The sequence below is a fragment of the Rhamphochromis sp. 'chilingali' genome (genome assembly GCF_963969265.1).
Source record: "Rhamphochromis sp. 'chilingali' genome assembly, chromosome: 6".
In the NCBI taxonomy this organism is placed as follows: Eukaryota; Metazoa; Chordata; class Actinopteri; order Cichliformes; family Cichlidae; genus Rhamphochromis; species Rhamphochromis sp. 'chilingali'.
This window is the reverse complement of record NC_137933.1, coordinates 19,837,886-19,859,336: the sequence shown is the minus strand read 5'-3', so window position 1 is coordinate 19,859,336 and position 21,451 is coordinate 19,837,886. Positions and strand designations below refer to the sequence as shown.

The following is a 21,451-nucleotide window of genomic DNA, read 5'->3' as shown; positions in this document are numbered from 1 at the left end:
TGTTTGTTGTCTTGTTTTGTAATGCTTCATTCCTTGCAGGGAAACCAAGATGGCGAGTGATGTGTGCAGCCATGTAAAGGTTGTTGTTCGAGTGAGGCCGGCCAATGACAGTGAAAAGCGCGAAAACTGTCGAAATGTGGTCCAGGTCGTCGATAACCACATGCTCATATTTGACCCCAAAGAAGAGGACTTGTCGTGCTTTGGGTCACAAAGAGTACGAAACAGAAACATCAATAAGAAGGCTAACAAAGACCTGAAGTTTGTTTTTGACCTAGTCTTCGACGAGAATGCTACACAAGTCGACATTTTTGAGAACACCACTAAAGGAGTGCTGGATGGGGTGATGAATGGATTCAACTGTACAGGTGACAAATTAATGAGTACAAGCTGCAGCTACAGTCTGTCTGAATTAGTCATGATGTCTGCCAATTATAAAAAGATGTGGAGCTGATTAACTCGTTCTGTAGTGTGCTAGTTATTTATCTGTCTGCAGCGACAAATTACCCTCACTGCTGTGAAGGGGATAGACCTTCAAAGATACGATTTTATTCCAGGGCTGGATAAATGGAGTGCAGAGTGTTATTCTTTACCATATATTTTGGTGCAATTGACTAAGCCAAAAAAAAAAAAGAAAGAATTGTATTTATTTCTCTAATGTGAATTTAAAGCTTGAGAAAGTATTACTTTGTATAGTTCTGTACTGTGCATAAGTCTTAAACCACCTCTCATTCCCTTATGCTTTGCTAATATAATGGGAAATATTTGCAGTGATTTATCGAAGCATCTGTAAATATTTATAAAAAAAAACAGTATACCAAGTAAAAGTGGTCTTCAGGAATAGTTCTCCAGGCTTCTCAAAACACATTCTTTAGATGTTGGTAGATCAATCCCCGTCAAGGGGATCCTACACTGCTTTAATAATGTTGAGGTCCAGACTCTGGGGAGGCCAATCCATGACTGATCGTGTTCCATTGTGTGTTCTTAGATCCAGGTATACTTTTACTGAATTGACTGTAGGCTTGAGATTATTGTCATGCTGAAAAATGAAGCTGTTGCCAATGGAATGCTTTCCAGGTGGTTTTGCATAGTAGGTTGAAATTTGATGGTACTTTTCTGCGTTCATAATTCCATCACTTTTAACAAGATCCCCGGCACCACTGGCTGAAATGCAGCCCCAAACCATGAGACAGCCTCCAATGTGTTTTACAGATGGTTGTACATGCTCAGTGTTGTCAAAATGACAAAGTGCCTAAAGATGCCATCTATAACTGTGCAAAGTTCTCTCTTATGTGTTGAGAAAACACTGTTTCATCCCTTGGGTTAGGTGCTCTTTTTATGAATGAGTCATATAATCGGTGTTAAGTGGGTTAACAACAACAACAACAACAACAAAAAACATTCCTTGGAAAATTGTCAGCTGGAAGAACTGGACCAAAAATAAATGAAAAAGCAGTGAATGTCCAGAGAAAAACTGTGTTTGCTCAAGAACATATAAAAAAAACAATTACAAAATTTCTTCCTTGGAAGAAAAATTTTAAACATTGGAGGCTGGCTTGAGACTTTTAAATAGTGTAAGTTCAGTCCTCCTTTTGGATATACTTGATACTTCCATTGCTCACATTCCAAGTTTTTCACATTACATGTTTGGTTATGCTCTTTTCTAAGCAAGCTTTATGTTGAAACTGTTTTTGTAGAGTTTTCTGTAACTCTTAATTACTTTTTCACTTGCAGTGTTTGCCTATGGTGCTACCGGAGCAGGCAAGACACATACCATGTTAGGTTCACAAAATGACCCTGGGGTCATGTACCGCACAATGAAAGAGCTCTTCAAACGCATGGATGACGCCAAGGAGGAGAAGGAGTTTGCAGTTGCATTTTCATATCTTGAAGTGAGTATTGGATTCTTTATTTTTACCTTTATTTTTACTTTGCTTTGTTCTCCTTGTTGTTTATGGAATGTTGTTTCTTACGTTGTTTGTTTGTGCAACATCACTGTGTCAAGTCTGGATAGTCAGACTTATACAGAAGACTTTAAGTTGTAAAATGTGTTCTCAACCTACACTGCTTGTATGTAAAGGTATCGCAGCAGGTACGCATTCATGATTTCTACACCTTGCAGTATCATTGTGTCTGCAAGCTTTTACCTGACCATACATTTTTGTCTTTGTGTGGTTTCATAGTGTTTTGTTGTATTTGCACGTGTTCACAGGTTTACAATGAACAGATCAGAGATTTGTTGGCTAATGCAGGACCTCTTGCAGTCAGGGAGGACAGTTCTAAAGGAGTGGTTGTACAAGGCCTCACACTGCATAAGGTCAGTACTACCATCTATTATTAAAATAAACACACACAAAAACACTTCCATGCATGCACTTCTGTTGAAAAATGCCCGTCCTTTTAAAAACATTAAAAAACTGCATGAAAGTGAGCAATATTTGGGTAAAAGCAGGTGGTGCTAGCTCATTGTATAATAAGCATGAAACCTGTGTAGCTCATCTTGGGCCAGGACACAGGAGCAGGTTGGAAAAAATAATTGTGTGGATGCTTTAAGCATCCCCAAGAGCAGCAACACTCGCAAGATGCCTTGTAGAGATGATTGTGAAGGACCTCCAGCCTCTGTCCATAGTGGAGGACCAAGGTTTCCAGGGATTTGTGAGCGCTCTTGACTCAAAATATAAACTCCCAGGAAGAAAATCACTGACTGAGACTCATCTTGTAAATTTGTTTGATGAATGTAAAGGCAAAGTAAGAGCATCTTTGCGAAATGCTTCCAGTGTTGTTCTCACCACTGATATGTGGACCTCAGTGTCCACAGAGGCATATTTGACTGTAACATGCCATCTCATTGAAAACTGGCAAATGAGAGAATTTGTCCTGGAAACCCACTCTTTCCATGGGCAGCATACAGCAGATTAATATCAGCTCAGCACTTAAGCAAATCACAGAAGAATGGGGCATAACTGAGAAGGTGGTTGCAGTTGTCACAGACAATGGTGCAAATATGGTTGCTGCAGTGCACAAAGCTGGATGGAGGCATTTTCCATGTTTTGCACACACACTGAATTTAGTTGTAAAGGACAGTGTAAAAGCTGTCCCAGAAGTGGTGCAGGTGCTGGAAAAATGCCGTGCGATTGTGTCCTTTTTTCACCACAGCACAAAGGCTACTGAGAAGCTTAAGGATATTCAGCAACAATTGAAAGTGGCAGAGCACAAGCTAATTCAGTCAGTAGATACCCGCTGGAACTCTGTCTTTTACATGTTGGAGCAGCTCTGTGAGCAAAATGAAGCCGTGACCACAGCCCTCTGCCTTTTAGGGAAGAATCAACTATGCTTAAATGCGGGAGAATTATCCCTGATCAAGGAAACAGTTGTTGCACTACGGCCGTTTGAAGAAGTAACACAGGAAGTTTCATCTGAAAAACATGTTTCAGTCTCCAAAGTTATTCCACTTGTGTCACTCATTCACAAGGCTGTAGCAGCCTGTGAATATCAGGACAGCTCCCTTGCCACACAGCTGGCACAGCAATGCCAGCGCAGATTCAGGGGTATTCAGAGCATTCACTGTCTAGCTGCAAGTACATTTCTGGATGTTAGGTTAGGTTTAAACACCTTGGTTTTTGTGACAAAGACAATGTTGAAGTATTAAAGAAACATCTCCACACTGAAATGCAAGAAGTCTATCAGACAGGACAGTCTGCTCCCACTCTAACTGTAAGCTCAATGCCTGCTGTTAGCTCTGCCTCAGGGCCTTCTACTTCAGGGTCTATCCCAAGTCCTCCACCCGCAGGTCCAGCTGCAACAAAAGGAGGGATATGGACAGATTTTGACATGCAGGTTGTGTCAAGCCAACATCACCGGTCAGCTTCCAGTGATGTACTCATTGAAATACGCCGGTACTCAGAGGAAAAACTGATTCCCCGAGATAAGGATCCATTGGTTTGGTGGCAAGAGCATGAACAAACCTTCCCATCCCTAAGCAGACTTGCAGTGAGATACCTAGGAATCGTTGCTTCTTCTGTACCTGCAGAGAGAATCTTTTCAAAAGCAGGAGAGGTTGTGAGCAAAAAACGGAGCAGACTTAGAGGGAAAACTGTAAATATGCTGTTGTTCCTAAACAAAAACCTGTGAATAAGGGAAAGTGTTACTGTCAAATGTTTTTGTTGACATGTCCAGACAAGATAAACGTTAAATTGTGTTGAATATTTTTGTTGACATGTCCAGACAAGATAAACGTTAAATGACATGTTAAATTGTGTTGAATATTTTTGTTGACATGTCCAGACAAGATAAACGTTAAATGACATGTTAAATTGTGTTGAATATTTTTGTTGACATGTCCAGACAAGATAAACGTTAAATGACATGTTAAATTGTGTTGAATATTTTTGTTGACATGTCCAGACAAGATAAACGTTAAATGACATGTTAAATTGTGTTGAATATTTTTGTTGACATGTCCAGACAAGATAAACGTTAAATGACATGTTAAATTGTGTTGAATATTTTTGTTGACATGTCCAGACAAGATAAACGTTAAATGACATGTTAAATTGTGTTGAATATTTTTGTTGACATGTCCAGACAAGATAAACGTTAAATGACATATTAAATTATGTTGAATATTTTTGTTGACATGTCCAGACAAGATAAACGTTAAATAACATGTTAAATGGCGTGTGTGTGTATGTGTATGTGTGTGGGTGACAGAGAGAGAGAGAGAGAAAGACTTTTAATGTGATGATCTCATTTTAAGATTCAAATTCAATATATTTAGGCTGGTTGACTGAATTGGATCTTGTGTGTGTCTCTCTCTGTGCATGTGTGTTTCCATATGTGTCCATATTTCTGATTGTGTGGCTGTTATATATATTTTTTGCCGATTTTTTTCATTTAACAAGTATATTTGAGGGACCCTCAGCATGTTCAGCATTTTTTCAGCTGTCCATTTTGCTTTTCCAATTTTTCTGTTTAAGTTATTACCGTACTATTTCTGCTATTTTATAAGATTTGTGCTAAATATAGTATTTCTGCCAAATATAGTATTTCTGATTAATTATAGTTTTTCTACCAAATCATAGTACAGTATTTTTGCTTTTTAAAGGATTTTTATAGGATATTTATATTGCTTAATATAGTATTTCTGCTTTTTATAAGATTTGTGCTTAATATAGGATTTGTGCTTTTTATAGGATTTGTGCTTAATATAGTATTTCTGCTTTTTATAGTATTTGTGCTAAAACATAGTATTTCTATTAAATGTAGTATTTATGCATAATCATACTATTTGTGCTTTTTATAGGATTTGTGCTTAATATAGTATTTCTGCTTTTTATAGTATTTGTGCTAAAACATAGTATTTCTACTAAATGTAGTATTTATGCTTAATCATACTATTTCTATATATTACTGCCAGGTCCCCAGGCAGCCAATCCTCTGTGAGGCTTGAGACATTCAAATTTACATATCAGGGCCTGCACGGCTTCCCAGCCAGCCAATCATATCTTAGGGATGAGACATTCAAATTTACAAATCAGGGCCTGGACTGCTTCCCAGCCAGCCAATCATATATGTGGGTTGAGGCCTTCAAATTTGCATATTGGGGCCTTCGTGGCTTCTAAGCCAACAAGTCATCCATGTCATGTATCTCTAAAAATCCATATTTTAATGATAAATTGTCAACACTTGAAGATTCCCCCATCTCTTCTGAACAAAACCGTGTAAGAATGACCGTTCTAGCCCCTACGGTTAGGAAATTATGGTCATTTGTTTGAGGGGAGTCCTCACTATGAGAAATAGACTACAAAAATCCTGTCTGTGTGCCGCGTGTGTGCACCTGTTTTGGCGGGAAAAAGTACACAGCCTCTCTGATTGGTGGATTCAAATTTAGCTGCTCCCAGTCTGCTTGACTGACCTAGAAACTTGCTTCTCTCGCCGTTTGTGTGTGTGTGAGACACAGAGAGAGAGAGAGAGAAAGCCTTTTACAGTATTCTGCAAACTTTTATGATTTTACCAGCTTTTCTAATATGGACCTCACATTCTTGTTAACACTCCATGGCACAAATACTGTTCCCTTTAGGCTCTGTGTATGTGTGTGTGTGTGTGTGTGTGTATCAATATTTCTCCCACTTTAAAGTATTACTCCTCCATAATTGTATTTCTGTTAAATCAAAGTACTTGTACTACATCTTAGTACTTCTGCTCAATCATAGTATTTCTGCTAAATCATAGTATTTTTGCCAAATCATGGTTTTTGTGCCAAATCATAACATTTGTGTTATGTTATAGTATTACTACTAAGTGGAGGAATTTCTGTCATGTTACAGTATATGTGCTGATTACAGTATTTCTGATAAATCATACTATTTCTACTATATTATATTTTTCTTTCTAAATATAGCATTTCTGCTATATAATTGTATTTCTGCTATGTTATAATATTTTTGCTAAACCAGAGTATTTGTGCTGAAACAGTATTTCTGCCAAATGATAGTATTTCTGTCAAATTATAGTATTTGTGCTAAAACATAGTATTAATTTAAAATTACAATATTCATACTTCATCACAGTGTCTCTGGTAAATCACAGTATTTCTGCTATGTTGTACTATTTTTCTAAATCATAGTGTTTCTGTAATGTTCAAGTATTTTTGGCTAAATATATTCTTTCTGTTATCTTATACTATTTCTCCTAAATTCTTGTATTCTTGAGAAGTTATCATGTTTCTGGTAAGTTACAATATTTCTGCTAAGTTCTGCTATGCTATTGCATTTCTGCCAAGTATTATGTTTCCTCTAAGATATTGCAGTTCTGCTAAGTTATTACATTTTAGCAAAGTTCCTTTGCTTCTGCAAAGTTTTTACAATTTCTGCAACTTTTCAGCTTTTTCAGCTAGTTTTTGCATACAGCTTCAGCTTTAAAGCATCCACGCTGCATTTTCGCAGGAAATGCAAATTTTTATAGTAATAATTGTCTTTTTTTTTTTTTTTTTTTTTAAATGAAATAAATATGGGAGAAAACAAATTTAAATTTGCACTTTGTGATGTCAGCAGTTGTAAAGATTAACTTCTGTTTGTTCAACTATCTTTCCATTTAACCAGAAACTTGCAAATCAGTAAAACTACTGCTTTCATTAAAATTGTTCTCCAGAATTGCTCAGTGGCGGTTCCATATAGGGAAATATATCATAGCACTTGTTCTTGTAATGTATAATTATTACATTGTGTTACACATAATATTATATACCATAATATATTTTATATATTTTTATTTGAGCAGGCTGGTTCTTTAAATAGATTCCTCTGCCAATGTGACTAACCAGAATCACTACTTCATGACTACTTGAGATGGTGCTTATCAAATGAATGAGGAATTTAACTCATGTTGCAGAAGAAGGAACTCACAGGGGATAAAGGCAGGGGAAAGCAAATCACGAAGCTAATTAAATGAATTGCCTCATTATTAAGACTGAGAAATAATGATATTGCACAGAAACACGTGGGAAAAAATGTAAATGTCTGAATAAAAGCATGTTTAGGTGTATGTTTTATTTTGTCAGGGGCAGATATGATGTATCACAGATTATCTTGCAGTATTAGACTGCGTTTCACTTAATTATCGTATCATGATTGCTGCTGTGCGAAATGTATTTTGATGGCAGTGCACTGCAAGTTATTTTTCCCTGTGTGGCGTCCTGTGTATGTTCACGTCTTTGTTTTTGTTTTTACTGACAGCCCAAATCTGCAGAGCAGATTCTCGAGGCTTTGGATTCTGGCAATCGAAACAGGACACAGCACCCGACTGATATGAACGCCACCTCTTCTCGTTCCCATGCTGTATTTCAGGTAAGCTAAATGACCAGAAATCATCAATAAATTAAGATATAAATACTAATGTTAAATATAAATAGAAAAGTTACGTTTTTTTAAAGACTCCTTATCGCTCCAATCATGTAACAGTGTATCAGACTTTAGTTTTTGATAACCTTGAATGAACTTTGTTCTATTGTTTTCCTCCAGATATATTTGAGACAGCAGGACAAAACTGCCAGCCTCAATCATAATGTATGTGTTGCCAAAATGAGCCTGATTGACTTGGCAGGCTCAGAGAGAGCCAGTGCCACCAACGCTAAAGGGGCACGCTTACGAGAAGGCGCTAACATCAACCGTTCACTCCTCGCCCTGGGAAATGTCATCAATGCTCTTGCTGACCCAAAGGTGAGTGAAAGTGAATGTACAAGGGACTACTTTACAATCACAGCTGTTTCTGAGAGCCATTTAAAACCTTTTAAAAAGCTTAAAAAAAACTTAGTAACATTAAAAAAAACAATGAGTTGATAATATTGTTTCCTAACTGGCAAATAAAAGGTTTGGATGGTTACTATAAGGCAGCACCTGATGTTTTAAAACTGTAATATTGCAGTAAACAGAACCCTTAACTATAAGTATGCTCAACTCATTGTACACGTCTCGGCTTAAGCGGCTGCCATATTGCAGAGTACAAGGGTTGAATATGTTTGTTATAAAAGGAGACATTTTTGACCTCAATTCTCAAACCCAAAAATCTATACAGGCCATAAAACAGCCTTTTAATGCCAATTATATTAGATATTAGATTTAGGATTGTTTAATTTTTATTTTTTTTAAAGAAAATAATTTCCAAATTTTAAGATAAAGTATACATTTCTTATCTTACCTTACTAGCCTTTTAGGTTATATATATAGGCTCTATATATATGTTTATTAACATTACTAATAGGGCTGGGCGATATATCGAGTTTTTTAAAAATATCGATATATTTTCATACGAGATATAAGATGTGACAATATTGTTTATATCGATATAGTATATGTTACGTTATAATTATACTTGTGGAGCCGCAAGTTTGCCTCTCTTTCGTCCACTTTTGTCTCTACGCAACGTTACTCGGCCTCGCCTCTAGTGATGGGATTTTTTTTTTAGAGAACCGGCTCTTTCGGCTCCGAACCGGCTCTTCAGGTTGTTTTGTTGCTTTAATTAATTTATTATTAACAACAATATAAAATTATGCACAAAAGGAATTACTAATGTAAAAAAAGAGTGGATTTATTTAGATATGTTTATATATAAATATATGCGGTGGCCCCAAGAGACAAAGCACGTACAAACTCCAAAACACATTTATTGCGTTAACTGAACTTCCAAAACAGAGCTACCTAGATCACTTATATTACACAATTGAAAGCATATGTATATTGTTTTCACGTTCTTCTGAGTTTTTACGTGTTTTGGAGTTTTTATGTGTTTTGTCTCTAGGGGCCAAAAGTAATTATACTTTTATTTATTCACTCCACATAAAATGTAATATTACAAAAAACAACTATTCACATTTCTATTACTATTTAAATTTTCAGCTTTTTCCTTTTAAACAAATTTAAAGTGAAATAACACAAAACACTGCAAACCACAGCACAATTAAATATTATCCGCAACTGAAAATAGTTGTGGATCATCACTATACCTTTCTAATGCTGGGCAGACACTGTGCGATTTTTTTTTATTTTTTTTTCCCCCAGTCGCGTGATTCAGCTCCTGCTCAAACTGTACGATTGACTCGCAGGGGTTAGAAGTTCATAGGTCACGATGCAGGGTCTCACACTATACGACCCGATGCTCTGATGCGACCTGAGTGCTCACACTGTGCGTACATAAAATGAAGGTTATAACAGAAATGCTGTCGCTCGCTCTCCCTCTCTGTCTTTCACTCACACAGACACGCACACCACCACCATCAACTTTGCTAAATTGCTAATGAAAAACATTGATCAGGCAGCTGTGATTGAGCAGCAATGTAGATCCAACTATTTTCACGGTTGTTGTGGTCGTGATAATTTTGTGAGGCCACATCGAAAAGGCTCGGATGAGCTTTCCAAAGTTCTACAAGTTGTGCCTCCATCGCTTGTGTCCAGATCACACGCTGCACTGCTGTGCTGCACCGTCTTTTTCACTGACATTTGTGTGAGAAACTGCGGTGACACGCTCACGACGGTTGCAAGGATTTCAAACAGGTTTGAAATCCTCACAACCAAGCGATTGATGATCGGGAGCTGGTCGTGAGGTGTTAATCGCTTCTCGTTACCCCACGTATACTACACGACGCACAATGAAGGCTAAAATCGGGCCGATCGCCAAAACGGTCGCACGACTCAAAAATCGGCTCAAAATGGGCCAAAAATCGCACAGTGTAAGCCCAGCATAATGTGACGTTGTTGACCCTGGCTCTCTTTCTCTCTCTTTCCCTCCCGCTCTGTTCCTGTCAGTGTTGGATAAGTTACTTTAAAAAAGTAATTAATTACTTAAGTATGTTAAATACAAAAGTAATTAATTACTTAAGTATGTTAAATACAATATTGATTATCTAATTACTGTGTCTGAAAAGTAACTTAATTACTCAATAAGTAATTTAACTAAATACTTCTTAAAATCCCTATAAACCTTGAGTGGACAAACAATAGAAATTAAACTCTTTAAATAATAAATTTTTTTTTTTTAAAAACATACGAGTCAACATGAAATAGTTTAGCCTTTTAGCTTTCTGAATCATCTTTATTACATTCTATAAAAAAAAAAACATTCTTTAATAATTACATTTTTTGGTAAGAAATGTAACTTTCTTTAGCAACATATCTGAATAACAGAAAAGCTTAACCTAACAAATGTTAAACATGACATGTATCACGCTGTAAACATTAAAATGTTTTAATTTTCAAAGCAATGAGTAACATATTCATACATAATGTATGTAATCATGTCATGTGTTTCAACAAAGTGAAGTTAACTCTGACCTTTGGTTAACAAACAGAATTCCTCTGAAACTTCCTCAAACCAATGAGCACCATATTTCCTGCATGCTGTATGCACTCACGTTTTCCAAAAACCTTTTTGTACTACTTAGTTGTCTCGTTTTTGAAAAACTTGTTTTATCTCATTAATGTAAGTCTCTCAAAGCGTTCACTTGACAGTCTGTTCCTTCTGGGTGTAAGCACAAGATTGCTGAGGCTAAAAAGCCTTTCGACTGGTGCGCTTGATGTTGTGGCTGTGTTGTACCTCAGTGAAATGTCCTTAATCCTGGGAAACTGGCTAAGAACACCCAGCTCAGACCCAGCAGATTTCAAATATTCCATCACCTCTGTTTCAGCAGAGTAGATACAGTCGCCCTCCTCAAATGAAAAAAAGTCATCAGTGGAGTCAGCAGGGTTCTTGTGATCTTGAGCAGGTTGTTGTCCTTCAAGAGACAACCCACGGCACTCTGTAGTAAGCATTGCCCTAACCATGTCTTTTTTCTCTTCTTCTCTGATCCAGCGTAACTTAAATTTAGGTAAAGTGACTGCAGCCAGGAGAGCTTCTTTATTGTCCATCATTGAGGAAAAGCGCACCTTGATCACCTATGAGACAAAAATACGTCAGACACTTCACATAAGAGCATGATAAATAAAACAAAAATTTATTTTAGGGTAAGGCCACATATATATAAAAAAAAAAAAAACACCCAGCACGCCCCTGCGGGCGGTTTATCCTTCAAGCTCGGGTCCTCTACCAGAGGCCTGGGAGCTTGAGGGTCCTGCGCAGTATCTTAGCTGTTCCCAGGACTGCGCTCTTCTGGACAGAGATCTCTGATGTTGTTCCCGGGATCTGCTGGAGCCACTCGCCTAGCTTGGGAGTCACCGCACCTAGTGCTCCGATTACCACGGGGACCACAGTTACCTTCACCCTCCACATCCTCTCGAGCTCTTCTCTGAGCCCTTGGTATTTCTCCAGCTTCTCGTGTTCCTTCTTCCTGATATTGCTGTCATTCGGAACCGCTACATCGATCACTACGGCCGTCTTCTTCTGTTTGTCTACCACCACTATGTCCGGTTGGTTAGCCACCACCATTTTGTCCGTCTGTATCTGGAAGTCCCACAGGATCTTAGCTCGGTCATTCTCCACCACCCTTGGGGGCATCTCCCATTTTGACCTCGGGACTTCCAGGTTATACTCGGCACAGATGTTCCTGTACACTATGCCGGCCACTTGGTTATGGCGTTCCATGTATGCCTTGCCTGCTAGCATCTTGCACCCTGCTGTTATGTGCTGGATTGTCTCTGGGGCATCTTTACACAGCCTGCACCTGGGGTCTTGCCTGGTGTGATAGACCCCAGCCTCTATGGATCTTGTGCTCAGAGCTTGTTCTTGTGCTGCCATGATTAGTGCCTCTGTGCTGTCTTTCAGTCCAGCTTTGTCCAGCCACTGGTAGGATTTCTGGATATCAGCCACCTCCTCTATCTGCCGGTGGTACATACCGTGCAGGGGCCTGTCCTTCCATGATGGTTCCTCGTCTCCCTCCTCTTTCTTGGGTTTCTGCTGCCTGAGGTATTCACTGAGCACTCGGTCAGTTGGGGCCATCTTCCCAATGTATTCTTGGATGTTCGTTGTCTCATCCTGGACTGTGGTGCTGACACTCACCAGTCCCCGGCCCCCTTCCTTCCGCTTAGCGTACAGCCTCAGGGTGCTGGATTTGGGGTGAAACCCTCCATGCATGGTAAGGAGCTTTCTTGTCTTTATGTCAGTGGCTTCTATCTCCTCCTTTGGCCAGCCTATTACCCCAGCAGGGTACCTGATCACGGGCAGGGCGTACGTGTTGATGGCCCGGATCTTGTTCTTACCATTCAGCTGACTCCTCAGGACTTGCCTGACCCTCTGCAGGTACTTGGTGGTTGCAGCTTTTCTAGCGGCCTCTTCATGGTTCCCATTCGCCTGTGGGATCCCCAAGTACTTGTAACTGTCCTCTATGTCTGCAATGTTGCCTTCTGGTAGTTCAATCCCCTCAGTTCTGACTACCTTCCCTCTCTTTGTTACCATCCGACTACACTTCTCCAGTCCGAACGACATTCCAATGTCATTGCTGTATAGCCTGGTAGTGTGGATCAGTGAATCGATGTCTCGTTCACTCTTGGCATACAGCTTGATGTCATCCATGTACAGGAGGTGGCTGACAACTGCTCCGTTCCGTAGTCGGTATCCGTAGCCAGTCTTGTTAATGATCTCACTGAGGGGGTTCAGGCCTATGCAGAACAGCAGTGGGGACAGAGCATCTCCTTGGTAGATCCCGCACTTGATGGTGACTTGTGCTATGGGCTTGGAGTTGGCCTCTAGTGTTGTACGCCACATCCCCATTGAGTTCCTGATGAAGGCTCTTAGGGTCCCATTGATCTTGTACAATTCTAGGCATTCCAGTATCCAGCTGTGGGGCATTGAGTCATAGGCCTTCTTGTAATCAATCCAGGCAGTGCACAGGTTGGTCAGTCTGGTCTTGCAGTCTCGGCTGATTGTTCTGTCTACCAGTAGCTGGTGTTTTGCGCCTCTGGTATTCTTGCCAATTCCTTTCTGTGTCCCGCTCATGTATTGACCCATGTGCCTGTTCATCTTATATATATATATATATATATATATATATATATATATATATATATATATATATATATATATATATATATATATATATATATATATATATATATATTGAAACAGTTACTATGAGTTTTTTCTTGAAAAAATTATCTACTAACTCTGAAGCAACAGAAGAACAGTTTGCTTTTGTCCACATTGCAGAACACTTTGAAGTTGCACTTCTGTAGATGAATTTTGCCTCATTTGCTTGAAGCCATTTCTCAACATCATGAAAAATTAAGTTCAGTGTGTATGATGCACACCTTAAGTGTGGAGGGAGAGAAAACTGTCCTTCAGATTCTGTGGAGAGGGTCTGCTCTTCATCTTCTTCGGATTCCTCATCAGAGTCTGATTTTTGGAACATTCTAAAAGCTTTGATAAAATTAGAGTTCAGTCCATAAGCCGAATGTACTTGCTCAATTTCATTGCAGATGACATCATATGTGTGTCTCCCTCAAACTCTTTTACATGCTAGCGCTGCATGTCCTCATACAAAAGTAGAAGGATCAATCCAATGTGCCCTCATTCCGAGAAAACTTTTGTTATGGTTGGTCCAAATGTCAGCAGTTTGGAAATATATTCCAAACTCTCGAATGTCCCTTTAAGCTCCATTTCCATGTCAGCATAACACTTATCTAAGTAAGTAGAAAACGTTTTTCGATCGGGCAGTGCTACTTTTTTGCCACACACAGGTATTTTGTTTAATATGCACCTAAAAGACGGAGACTCTACAGTACACAGCGGTAGCATCTCTTCTGCAATCTTTTTTTTTAAGCTCACCTTCAGACACTTTCTGTGCTGCTGAAGTAAAAAATTTTGCCTGCTTAGCAGGAGTTGCCGCGGTGTTATCCATGGATGATGAACAAGAATCACTCAGAAGGGTTTGTCTGTGCTGCCGTGTCAGGTGCTTCAGTAGATTACTCGTGCTATTGACAGCGGCCGATAGTTTTTTCTCCCCAGGACATAGTTTACATATTACTGTAATGTTCTTGTCTGCTTGTTTTAGAAAAGTGAAGTGACGTGAATATTTCCATTTCATACAGTGGGGCAAAAAAGTATTTAGTCAGCCACCGATTGTGCAAGTTCCCCCACTTAAAATGATGACAGAGGTCAGTAATTTGCACCAGAGGTACACTTCAACTGTGAGAGACAGAATGTGAAAAAAAAAATCCATGAATCCACATGGTAGGATTTGTAAAGAATTTATTCGTAAATCAGGGTGGAAAATAAGTATTTGGTCACCTCAAACAAGGAAAATCTCTGGCTCTCACAGACCTGTAACGTCTTCTGTAAGAAGCTTTTCTGTCCCCCACTCGTTACCTGTGTGAATGGCACCTGTTTGAACTCATCATCTGTATAAAAGACACCTGTCCACAGCCTCAAACAGTCAGACTCCAAACTCCGCCATGGCCAAGACCAAAGAGCTTTCGAAGGACACCAGGAAAAGTATTGTAGACCTGCACCAGACTGGGAAGAGTGAATCTACAATAGGCAAGCAGCTTGGTGTGAAAAAATCAACTGTGGGAGCAATCATCAGAAAATGGAAGACATACAAGACCACTGATAATCTCCCTCGATCTGGGGCTCCACGCAAGATCTCATCCCGTGGGGTCAAAATGATCATGAGAACGGTGAGCAAAGATCCCAGAACCACACGGGGGGACCTGGTGAATGACCTGCAGAGAGCTGGGACCAAAGTAACAAAGGTCACCATCAGTAACACACTACAACGGCAGGGAATCAAATCCCGCAGTGCCAGACGTGTTCCGCTGCTGAAGCCAGTGCATGTCCAGGCCCGTCTGAAGTTTGCCAGAGAGCACATGGATGATACAGCAGAGGATTGGGAGAATGTCGTGTGGTCAGATGAAACCAAAGTAGAACTTTTTGGTATAAACTCAACTCGTCGTGTTTGGAGGACGAAGAATACTGAGTTGCATCCCAAGAACACCATACCTACTGTGAAGCATGGGGGTGGAAACATCATGCTATGGGGCTGTTTTTCTGCCAAGGGGACAGGACGACTGATCCGTGTTAAGGACAGAATGAATGGGGCCATGTATCGTGAGATTTTGAGCCAGAACCTCCTTCCATCAGTGAGAACTTTGAAGATGAAACGAGGCTGGGTCTTCCAACATGACAATGATCCAAAACACACCGCCTGGGCAACAAAGGAGTGGCTCCGTAAGAAGCATTTGAAAGTCCTGGAGTGGCCTAGCCAGTCTCCAGACCTCAACCCCATAGAAAATCTGTGGTGGGAGTTGAAAGTCCGTGTTGCTCGGCGACAGCCCCAAAACATCACTGCTCTCGAGAAGATCTGCATGGAGGAATGGGCCAAAATACCAGCTACTGTGTGTGCAAACCTGGTAAAGACCTATAGTAAACGTTTGACCTCTGTTATTGCCAACAAAGTTTATGTTACAAAGTATTGAGTTGTATTTTTGTTATTGACCAAATACTTATTTTCCACCCTGATTTACGAATAAATTCTTTACAAATCCTACCATGTGGATTCATGGATTTTTTTTTCACATTCTGTCTCTCACAGTTGAAGTGTACCTCTGGTGCAAATTACTGACCTCTGTCATCATTTTAGGTGGGGGAACTTGCACAATCGGTGGCTGACTAAATACTTTTTTGCCCCACTGTAAAACAGCCACTCGCTTCAGCCGAGTCCGACATCTTCTGCTTTAGAATACGACTATGCAGCAAACTGGCGCGAAATGACGTACAGCTGTAATACAGCGATGTTAAAGCGGCAGAGTTTACTTCTACGTTTAGAAGATAAATTATTGAAATTAAATAATGATTTTCAGCGAGTTTAATTATTTTACAATGTAACGCAAGTACATTGTAAGTAACTGTAATTAAAATACCTAAAAATGAACAGTAATCAGTTACTCTACTTTTTCAGTGGAAAATTAATTTAATTACAACGCGTTACACCCAACACTGGTTCCTGTGCTACTGCAAGTGTAACTACCGCCCCTCCCCCCTCTTCCCAGCGCAAAGCACAAGGCTCGCGTGCGGAGTGAAGCGGAAAAAAATTGTGAGAGAGAGGGTGAGAGAAAGAAAAGAAAAGAAAAACCCATGGCTCGCGATAAGGAGCCGGCTCGCATCGTTCACGTCAAAGATCCGGCTCCAAGAGCCATTTTGTTCGCGACCGACACATCACTATTTTCCGATGAGCTGTCATTAATCACAGGCTATAATGCTGCTGCTGGTACCTTTGTTTCAATAAATTCACGCTTCAAAATAAGAAGTCTCGGTAGCACTTGTTATATTCTTATTATGATGTCACACTATTAAGCATTAGAAAGGTATTAGTACGGTATTAACAAGTGCTTAATTCATCATTTATATATCATTACTCCTCCTTAGTATTCCATTTATAAATACAGATATGTTTATCCATCTGATACTGTTGCACCATGTACAGCTATCACTGCTACTATATCACTGCTAGTAATAATCATAAGCATAGTCATAATAATATATCTGTATTCACAAATGGCATACTGAGGAGGAGTAATGCTATTTAAATGATGAATTAACCACTTGCTAATACCTTAATAATGCTTAATAGTGTGGCATTATTTTAAAGTGTAAATTTATTGAAACAAGGTACCAGCAATACTATTACATCCAGTAACACAACATAAGTCAAATATAAGCACAAAAGTATTCTAAGTAGTGTTTTCCCTGCGAATTTGAAGCAAGTATAAAAGGACAACTTAACACTTGAGTTTAACAATAATTAGAGTAACTTAATAACCATGTAACTCTGGAGCTGAAGAATATTGTTGCATAATAAAACAGAAAATAATTTTCTACCTGGGATGTTGTCTCCAGGGTTGAGCTTTTTAACCAGCTGCTTAACGCCCTGCTTTTCCCACCATATAACTGCATTAGTAATTTCCATCCACCGTTTGCTCTTCCCGTTATATGCACTACAGCTAACGAGCCCTCGGGTGCAGTCATTTGTTTACATCTGGGTAGCACATCCCTACCTCTGAGTATCTCCTCTTTCAGAACCTGGTTGTACTGGACAGCATTTTTGTCTCAAGTGGTGAAACAAGTTTGCTGTTTCCACCTTTAGCAAGTATTGTGCTGCTTTGGAGGCTGTTGTAAAGGCATGGTGTTGCCATAGCAATGATATTGAGATATGGCATTTTTATATCGCATAAAGTTTATACTGGTATTACTGTGGACAATATAATATGCCACAGCCCATGGTGTAAGTATAAAGCTGTATGGGCCACATTGAATCCTAACTTTATTTGTTACAAATCAGTTTAATAGTAGCTTATTCTGACACTAAACAAAGAAATTAATACCGCCTAACAAATGGTGCATGTGGCGCAGGACACAGGATTGAGACCTTTGAGCTTGGGAAAGAGAGGAACTACTGAACAATTTTCAACTTAAGTGAGCTATACCAGCATTAACAATTATGCTTAGGATAGCATGCAAGCTAATGTTTTTTATTTGTTCGTTTTTACAGGCTTTTTTGTTATTTATAGTTTATGGGTGCTAAGTTTCCCTCTTCACTATAACAAAGTTAAGCATTATGTGTTCAGAGGCACAAAAAGTTGAAACGTTCACAAAACGACGTAGTTGGTGCAACAGTCACAGACGAACGTAACTAATGTTAAATGCTGTTTTAACTTACAGATAACACTAACCCATTGAAGTGTGTACAACTAAGTATATAGTGTACAAAATGAAGGTGTGCTAATAGACTTCTCTAAACTAGAACCACTAAGAGTATTTCATTAGTTTTGTTTAAAAATGTACAATTAATTTGTGAAACTGATATCTGGCAACTTTTTTTTTTTTTTTAAATAGAAATTTTGTGCAAGCATTACATTTAACACTGGATCTACATCTCTTTGGTTTAGCATTTCAGAGGAATATACTGAGAAAACACATACTTTTTTTTATGACTTACCACCTTTAGCGAGTATTGTGCCAGGTATAAAAAAACTGGTATAAAAAAGTTACATTAAGGAGTATTTATAAAAATGTCTTCATTTGGAAACCGTAAATACAAATAAATAATACAATAATTCAGTATTTTAAACAATACTATAATAACTAGCAAGACTAAAAGAAAATGCAGTTTATGTCATGTATAGTTTACTTCAACAGTTTTACATTCTGAGTTGGCTCTATTGACTTCACTTACGTAATCATCAACAACAGACTCTACAACAGTGTTAACAGGTATATTTATTTATAATGTTTATTTATAAGGTTTATATGTAGATGTCTCCATAAATAGAAACGGATACAGTGAACATAAAATATATTTCAGAAGGTCAAACTTTTAACCTTATTATTCCTTTGCTGTTCTGTATTTATAAGTGAAAAAAATAATGTTAAGATTTTTGTGGTTGTAGGTACATAAAGTTAACCAATAGTCTCTATATGAAACAGAGTGCCTGTGAAGTACAGAGTCAACTGAGTATTTGGGTATTATTTCATTCCAGTTGCATACATTAACCTGTCAAGCAGTGTTCTCGTTTTACACACAGTCTCAAGGGACGAGGCGTAAGCAGGCCACATGCATTTAGGAAGCGCTGTGCAGATCTACCACAGCCATATTGAAATGTGATCCAACTTCAACAGGTTACTTCATACTTGAGTTAAAGCAGTGTCCTTTCATGGGCGCTGTCCAGTTAGAGTCATACCATCCCACCATTTTTGAGTGTTGCAGTCATGCCTACAATGCCCAGCATTCGTTTCACATCCTGTCGCCATGGTTATTGGTGTTTCACTGTCTGCTGCTGGCAGATCAAGAATTCATGTTGTGGCCATTGTTTACAGGAAAGAATGTCCTCACTTGTGTCTGGGATGACATGCCATTTGTTTGAGTGAGAAGAATGTGTGTACTTGCATTTGGGCTGCTCAGTGTGTCATCTTCATGCTATGTTGCACAGAGGTTTTTGTTGTAAGTTGTTTGCCCTAGGCAATGTCCGAAGTAATTCAGATACATTTTACGATGCACCCTACTCTCCAGCTTGGCCTTCTATCTACACAAGGCCACTGTTTCGTGGTCATGAAAAGGGGACTTTCTGAAACTGTTGTAGAATATGGATATATTTGAAAGTTCATTTCTCGTAGAAGGGCAAAGCTAGGCTTTATTAAAGTGTTGACATGAGCCAGTTAGGGTATGTTGTAGCGGGGTACCTTACTATCAACCCTAGCTTTTTTTTTTTTTTTTTTTTTTTTTTTTTTTCATTTTTATTACAGAGAAGGTGCATCCTTTGTCAATTTTTAGCTTTTAGATATAAGGATATAATCAAATATGATCTAGTAGGGTTGGGCCATATCTTACCATTCACGGTAATACCCGTATAATGTTAGGCAATGATAAGAAAATGAAATATTGCAATTAGAGCAGGGCGATATGGCCAAAAATATTTATCACGATATACATTTGAAAATTTGCGATAACGATATAACTGACGATATAATTGATGCGAGACAAAATACTCCACAACATTACTAGCGCAAAAAGACAACCTTCCATTAATTTTCACTTAAACAAGAAGCTGGTTTTTATGTACATTAAAGCTTTATAAAAATGTAACAGTGCAAATGCAAATTCCTTGCTGAAAGTTTAACCAAAAGGCATTTCCAGTAGAAATGGGCTGACATATCCTGAGCATAACCATATATAATATCCACTGAAGTTAAAAAGAGGTGCTTTGCAACATTAAACTGTAGTGTGCAGTACGTATTTTTTGGACCATAAGGCACATTGAGCTAAACAAAGCAGTTAGATAAATCAAACTTTATTAAACTCATTCTTCTTGCTTCCTCCACTTCTGTACCATTGATTCATTGATGTTGAATTCTCTGGCAGCTGCTCTATTCTGTCTTGTCTTAATGTTGGTTTAAAATGGAGCACTGTAACAAAAAATAATTTCCCCCAGGGATCAATAAAGTATTCTGATTCTGATTCTGATTATTCCCATGTTGTTGCAGTATATTAATGACTAGCCTTGTATTGTGGATGGATTATCTCAGTTGTTCTCCTGACTGACGTTTGGTCCGTTTACAGCATCCTGCCATGCGATTGCATTTGTCTCTAACCATGAGGAACCTTAGTGTTCATCCTCCAGCTTCACTGTTTATGTTATGCTAACATAGCTGTGTCGCTAGCGATCACGTAGCACATCATTATATACCAGCTAGCCCAACTTCAGTAACCCTACAAACGTCACTGCTGTTTAGTTTCCTGCCTTCATTTATGTTGGAAGTGATAGCAGAGCTGTACGTTTGATTTTTTTCAGAAATCTCTCAGTCAGAACATGCTATATCATGCTTAGGTAACTAGCGAAACTAGCGAGCTAACTTCCGCTAGCTTCCTGCTAACTTCTAACTCCGTTAAATGTAATAAATTTTGTTTTCATGGATGCCTGGAAGTTAAACTGAATTGTTACACCTGGTAAAGCAGCAATGCTGATCGTTTTATTAAAGATGAAAGAATTTAGACAGTTAACTCTCAGTGATGCTGCAGTGTTTGTTTGACCTGAAGTGTACTGAGTTTAGGACCCAGATTACTCCCAGATTTAAGAGCATCTTAGTCCGACAAATACGACAATAACGACGGCCGCTTGCATGTTCTGCAAAAAAAATGTGCTTTGTTGTGTATCTGACGGACAAACACCAAACCAGTTCCACATCACTGAAGTTAAACCATTTTTACAAACCAATTCTGGTTCATCTGTTTCACTCAACAATCGGCCATGTGCGTATGAAAACAAAGGCACTGCGCATGCGCGTTTTACTCCCACTCTATCGCGATATTTCATTTTCCTATCGTTGCCTAACATTATACCGGTATTACCGTGAACGGTATAATATGGCCCAGCCCTAATTGCAATAGAATATGGGTAAAACGCGGATGCGCAGTGCCTTTGTTTTGATATGCACATGGTGGAAAAAGCATGGCGGCGACAGAGAATGAGAAGGGTGAAAG

The 21,451-nt window shown here is 38.9% G+C and overlaps 1 protein-coding gene across 2 annotated transcripts in view; it reads left to right on the top strand.

The window, feature by feature from the left end:
• Window positions 1–21,451, top strand: part of kif18a (kinesin family member 18A) — a 44,374-nt gene that overhangs the window by 1,736 nt on the left and 21,187 nt on the right. For both annotated transcript variants that reach the window (XM_080884964.1, XM_080884963.1), the window contains exons 2-6: window positions 40–365; window positions 1,732–1,889; window positions 2,210–2,314; window positions 7,731–7,841; window positions 8,016–8,213. In XM_080884964.1, coding sequence (XP_080741090.1) covers window positions 50–365; window positions 1,732–1,889; window positions 2,210–2,314; window positions 7,731–7,841; window positions 8,016–8,213 — 888 coding nt within the window. In that variant the 5' untranslated portion in view covers window positions 40–49. The remainder of the gene's footprint in view (window positions 1–39; window positions 366–1,731; window positions 1,890–2,209; window positions 2,315–7,730; window positions 7,842–8,015; window positions 8,214–21,451) is intronic.